Here is a 6,388-nt window from a genome sequence, read left to right as displayed (position 1 = left end):
TTCCAATACATAGGCCTCTTGTATTTATATTTCAGCCATTTTTGGTTCCAATGACGACGGAAAACCACACATTTTCTAACCTCTTTTTCCACTTTTGAAGAATGTCAGCATATTATTTATGTTGACCCATAAAATCAGCTGTTACGTACGTTTGAGTTTTCACCTTAATTATGACCCGCTAATCATGGAGCTCGGGAGGGGAACCCAGATTACTGATTTTCTATTTTTAATTAACTTTACATTTTATCATTTCTTTCTAAATAAAGTCAAAATAATAATTAATATATATTAATATTGAATGAAAAATAGAGATAAAAATTGAAACTATATATTCATTGGCAAAAACTTGTGTGAGACGATCTCACGGGTCGTATTTATGAGACGGATCTCTTATTTGGATTATCCATGAAAAAATATTACTTTTTATGCTAAGAGTATTACTTTTTATTGTGAATATGGGTAGGGTTGACCCGTCTCACATATTAAGATCCGTGAGACGGTCTCACATGAGACTCACTCATATTCATTTGGTTTTTTTAAAAACTATATGAGTTATATTCAGAAAACTTGGTCTATATATTTGTTTATTTAGAATTTTTTTATTTTATGTTGTTAAATTTCAATTTTAATTTAGTCAGAGTGTGTTTTGTTGGAAAAAAAAATCATATTTTCACCAATATATTTTATAAAAAAAATAGTTTTAAAATTTTCTTGAAAATAAAATGGGAGATGCCCTTAGTGATATGGAGTGTAAACCATAGGGATTAAAGACTTATTCAACAATCGATTCAAATTGATTTGATATGATATAGGGATAATATTTTCTTGTTTTGTTTTGTCTAGTTTTTGTCATTGTAACAGGCCTATAAAGTGGTTATTTTTATTAGATTGTTAAAAGTGAATTTTGATTAATAATTTTACTCAGGTTTTCTGCTCATTCTGTCCCCAACTTTGTTTACCTTTTTGGCTTTTCTCACATGCACTCTTCTCGTCCGCACCTATTCTCCTTCTCCATTTTTTTCTCCTACTCCTACATCAGTTAGCCTTTAATTTTCATGCATGTTGAAGGTGGTGGAAAGCTTTGACACAATTGGTTTTCTTGAGAACTTGTATTCAAGGCTTAAAATATGGATTTCCTTCTTCATGCACCTAGTGTTTCTTTACTTCATTTGAACTTTCCCAAGTTTCCCTCCCTTCCCGCCCCGCCCCGCCCCGCCCCGCCCCTCTCTATCATGCTCTTCATGAATGGAACAAAGGTTATGCAGTTATATGATTGCCACTCTTTCAAGTCTTTCTGTGTTATGAATGCTATTTATTCTACTGTAATCAATTATAATAACTGTAATGCCTAATAGTCACGAAATTTTCATGAAGGGAAAAAGATGATGTTCAACTTGAGCTTGAATGGTAAGTTTTGCTTCAATAAAGCTATTATTTTTACAGTTTTTGCCTTAGTTTCTTATAGTGCGTATCTTGAATTGATATAATTAAATATGCACCTAATCAATCTATCTTTTTATTTCCTATGAAAATTTAACACAACTAGTATATAAAATATGCTTTCTACGAAGGCAAGAAAATAACAGATAATAAAGAAACAACATCCCCTCACATACAAGAAACAACATTCCGCCATACCTCCTCAACCTGTTATAGACAACTTTGTTGGAAGCATAAATTAAAATTGTGTATAGTCAAGTGAGAAATGCTTAATATTCTGCTCAAGAACTGTACAATTCACTATTTAATACTTAACTGCTGATATGCCCAGCAAACTTTGACGCTTTATATTCCACAGAACTTGCTGAGAGACGGGTCAATCCTATCGATATTCACAATAAAAAACAATAATCTTATCATAAAAATAATATTTTTTCGTGAATGACCCAAATAAGATATGCATATCACAAAATACGATCCGTGAGACCATCTCACATAAGTTTTTGCTTAATTTAAAAACAATGTGTAACAATTAAAAGTACATATTCATAAGTAAAGGATTTAATGTAAAATAATATAAAATTATGAATAAGTAAAAATAGAAAATCAACAATAAGAGTAAGTAAATATAAATATTTATAAAATACATGTACAACATAATTGTTTATCGATTATATTCATGTAAAAAATGTAGGAGAATCTAAACATCACCAAGTGCCTACATGTTTGTAATAATCCCCAAACATCACCGATATATATGATATAACCCATTCCCCAAACTCAGCGTATCGAATCGTTTGTTTCCAGATTAAGCTGTCGTCTCACGCGGACTCTTGATCTCCACTTTCTCATTACATCCCTGGACGGAATATTATCCTCTCTGGAATTTCGCCGACAAATCGAGAAACTTTTGGCGGCAGGAGGCGGGCTTACAGCAAGTCCCAGAAAATGGTGAAGATCACGGCTTTGATGTTACTAAAATGCGACCCGGAGGGTTCGGAGCCGGTGATCCTGGCAAACGCATCGGATCTAAGCAGTTTCGGGTTTTTTCAACGGCCCAGCGTAAGGGAGTTTGTCGTTTTCGTGGGTCGGACCGTAGCGAAACGGACCCCTCCTGGACAACGCCAGTCCGTACAACATGAAGGTTCGATCTTTGGATTGTAATGGGATGGGAACTTGTTGTTTTCTCTCTGTTTTTGTTTTTGTTTTTTTGTTTGAGTTGATGATTTTTAAAGGGAATTGTGCTGGGTTTTGCTTATGTGGGTTTGGTTTTGAATTATGTGGGATAAAATTGCAAATTTCATATTAAGACCTCATCTTGTATTGCAATTCTCTCTCCGGTAGACGCTAGAGAGGATTTGCAGTATCAGTGTGTCGTCTTGGACATCACTCGGTTTAATGGAATACGCTTCAATTCATGGTGATTTGAGTGGCATGAAATAGTAAAATACTCGTGTTTGATGAAGAAGCTTTAATCATTATTCCCTCCGAACAATCTTTTGAGCATTAGCCACGACTTTTGAAGTTTTTGAGACTATATAACTCATCTAAAAGTTTGGGAACCATGGCAAAAGACCTGCAACTTATGTTGTTCTTGGAAATAATTATTGCTTATTTAGGATGCAAATTCGTTTTTTTTTTCTCTTATCTTTATGAGCAGCTAGCTAGTTTAGTTAGGATGAAAGAAATAAACCCTAAAGGTTTCCGGGTGCTTTATATTGGAGGAAGAGAAGGCAGAGCACTTCATAGGTTTTTATCATGTTTTGTTTTCCATCCGTATGGACCATATCGAATTTTCAAGTTCATCTGTGATTTTTTGTTTAAAAGAATCTTACATTGTTAGTCTTGTGGTTGTCTGAATTGTGTTTTGTGTGGACCACGGGCTGGAAATCAGAATACATGGTTCATGCGTACAATAGGAATGGCTTGATCTCGTTGGGTTTTATGGATGATCACTATCCGGTCCGGAGTGCGTTTTCATTACTCAACCAGGTAATATTCTTTTGGAATTCATTGAGATAGTTATTCTTCTATTGACTAGTCTCAAATTAGGAAGGTTATGATTATTTTTTCAGGTATTGGATGAATACATAAAAAACTTCAGTGATTCATGGAAAACTGTCCAAGCCGATAGTACTCAACCATGGCCCTATCTAACGGAGGCAATCGCCAAGTTTCAGGTATTGAAGTCTCTATGCCTAATGTTTTTGAAAGCAGAGGCACTATCAATGAGAATTGCCAGCAGTAGATTTTTCTCACTTCCATCTTCCTCAATGCTTTCAGAAGTTTATCATTGTGTATCGACCCAAAGGAGTGCTCACAACTATGTGTCCGTTGCTCTATGCTTATTACCTTTTGTCTTAACTTGTTTAGCTCAAACTGTTCAGGACCCTTCTGAGGCCGACAAGCTGCTGAGAATTCAGCGTGAATTGGATGAAACCAAAATTATTCTTGTGAGTGTTTCTCTTCCAATTTTAGCACCGGTGGCATATATTTGGATGTTTCCCAATTTCAGCATTTGGACGTAGACAAGCAGATGTTAGTTCCAAAAGTCTGCTTCTTTATTTAGAAAGTTAAAAGTAATTGTCCCTTTAAGACCATCGCAGTGATGTCAATTATTTAACTGATCAGTAATGGGGTGAAATCGATTTTTTCTTCTTTTCCTTTGTTTCTGTTCCTTTCTTAAACCTTAATTTGTTATATAATATATATACTTTGCTTTCATCTCAGCACAAGACTATTGACAGTGTCCTAGCACGAGGTGAGAAGCTAGATAGTTTGGTAGATAAAAGTTCCGATCTAAGTGCAGCCTCTCAGGTTCGTATATTTAACTTTGCTTTTTTTCACTAGTTTTTTAAACACGTTCTTATAGTTTACGTCGTAACGTTAACACCTAAGTGTTCAATCTGCACCAATAGATGAATCGAATACGCGTATCTCACACTTTGTTTAACATGGTCTTTCTTATCACAACCGAGTCTTTTTCTGTCTTCTAATAATGGCTGGTTTCGGGTTTCTTGAAACAGATGTTCTACAAGCAGGCTAAAAAAACCAATCAATGTTGTACCATCTTGTAAGTTGCATTTACATAATATTGCGGGGCTGATTGCTTTGGTTCTCTTGTATCTTGGTATTTTACATTTGAGACGAGGAAAACTTAACCCGGTTAAGGTTTTGTAGTATACCTTCTGTGTACTCTTCTTTAGCATGGTTTAATTTATTTATAGCATTCTTTGTGCGATATTATAAAGATTCGTACAAGTTCAAATTTATCAGTTACCTTGATGCGCACACTGTTATTTAGATAAATGACTCAATTCCGTGGCACGAACCCTTTTCTCAATCCACCTTTCATTTGTTGTCGAGGCCAAAATCCGTCCTCAATCACGAACCAAGCACGGTTTCTGCCACTTCACATACCCAAATTGGTACATTTAACTGATCCACAAGCAAAGTAGCATTAGCATATTGGTCGGCTCCCATGGGCCACGCCAACATTAGCACTCCAGAATCACACATACAGTGGCCACAGTATGATCATCACACTTGTCGAGCCATGAACTCGTCTCCGCAGCAGACACCGAACTGGGCCGACCTCTCTCGGCAGGCCCAAAAGTGACCCGACTGACCATACCCTATCATGGCCCACATTTCTCGCAAGATGATTCAAATAAACACTTTCCAATTCGCTTGAACACCACCCCATGACTAGCCAGATTTGCCAGAACCGAAACTTTAATGAATTCCTTATCTGGGTCTCCCTCAGCATAGCTCCTAAAAACAGGTGACAGCTGCTGCCGTCAGTGATAAACTGGGGGGGACTCGGGAATTTGGTAGACTCCATCATGTCGTCAATGTTTTTCTATTTCTCGCCATAAACAGTGAACTATGGACGTACCAAAAGCACCAGAGGGGTAGAAACAATACCTGATTAGGTGGTGGTCCACCCCAAGAACATGTCGCCCGTTTAAGATTCGTGACGACATCATCAAAGCCTCCAAACACACCACTACCACCGCCACAATATATGATGTTTTCAAGTTTAATTGCTGATTCTCTAAGGCTGCTGTTGAATTATTGAAGAAATCATGGAGTGTAACTGTGTAACCCTCGTTCATCCATTATAATCTTTTCGCACTCCAAGTTTACCCTCCAATGGTACTTTAACTCTAAATTTTATACTTGCATATATGATTAATTTTAAAGAAGAGACAGAAGGAATAAGAATTGATAATGTGATATTTAAGTAAATAACTTATCATTATAAATTATATTTAAAATTCCATAACATATGCACTGATAATCGACACAAATGATGAATGTTATGTGTAACTTTTGGTTTTTGGAAAAGTAAAAGTCTTAATATTTGTATTAGTTTAGTTTGAAGTAAATTGATAACTAATATTAATATAATATAATACGTAATTTTTTTTTACATGTTTGTCTTTTTTAAAATTTAATTAGATTGGATATCCTGTCTCTTTTTTAGTTTTTCTTTTAAAATAAAATTAATTTTGTTCTTATTTTTATCAATTCATAAACTTTGAAAGAAATAATTGTGTAAATATCCCACAAATAATAAATAGTAGTTAAGTTTAAAAAATAAACAGAAATAATAAAAAATGCTTATTCTTTTTTTTTTTTTTCATTTTTTGAGGCTCAGATCTGGGTAAAAGATTCCAGGCAAGAGTTGCCGGCCGCGCCATGGCTGCAAAACCACCGGTTTCGTGCAGATCCACGCCATCCGGGTGGGTTGCCACGCCAAGATACGGGTCGGAATAATCCACATAGCCCGAGAGGAACACGATTCTTCACAGCCTCCAACAAATATTGATTATTATTATTATTATTATTATTGCATGTATATATATATATAGTTCGTCTTCTTGCCGCAGCTCAAGAATCAGAACAAGAACAAGCGCTATTCCCCAGAAACAGATCTCTCGTC

General features: G+C 35.6%; 1 protein-coding gene across 1 annotated transcript; it reads left to right on the top strand.

The window, feature by feature from the left end:
- The first annotated feature begins 2,198 nt into the window (after positions 1–2,198).
- Positions 2,199–4,725, top strand: LOC140816159 (VAMP-like protein YKT61). Its single transcript, XM_073175240.1, has 6 exons — positions 2,199–2,584; positions 3,335–3,432; positions 3,516–3,620; positions 3,828–3,893; positions 4,171–4,257; positions 4,467–4,725. Exons 1-6 carry the CDS (start codon positions 2,389–2,391, stop codon positions 4,515–4,517), a joined length of 603 nt encoding a protein of 200 aa, XP_073031341.1. The 5' UTR covers positions 2,199–2,388; the 3' UTR covers positions 4,518–4,725.
- Positions 4,726–6,388: the final 1,663 nt, after the last annotated feature.

The sequence above is a fragment of the Primulina eburnea genome, chromosome 2 (genome assembly GCF_022965805.1).
Source record: "Primulina eburnea isolate SZY01 chromosome 2, ASM2296580v1, whole genome shotgun sequence".
NCBI classification, from domain to species: Eukaryota; Viridiplantae; Streptophyta; class Magnoliopsida; order Lamiales; family Gesneriaceae; genus Primulina; species Primulina eburnea.
This window is presented reverse-complemented; position numbering and strand designations above follow the sequence as displayed.

What these genes read in the sequence shown, in the direction of transcription:
- LOC140816159 (XM_073175240.1), top strand. Translation starts at nt 2,389, where the DNA reads ATGGTGAAGATCACGGCTTTGATGTTACTAAAATGCGACCCGGAGGGT. An exon ending in AGGCAATCGCCAAGTTTCAG is followed by an intron (nt 3,621 to 3,827) that starts GTATTGAAGTCT and finishes CAAACTGTTCAG; the next exon opens with GACCCTTCTGAGGCCGACAA. An exon ending in ATGAAACCAAAATTATTCTT is followed by an intron (nt 3,894 to 4,170) that starts GTGAGTGTTTCT and finishes CTTTCATCTCAG; the next exon opens with CACAAGACTATTGACAGTGT.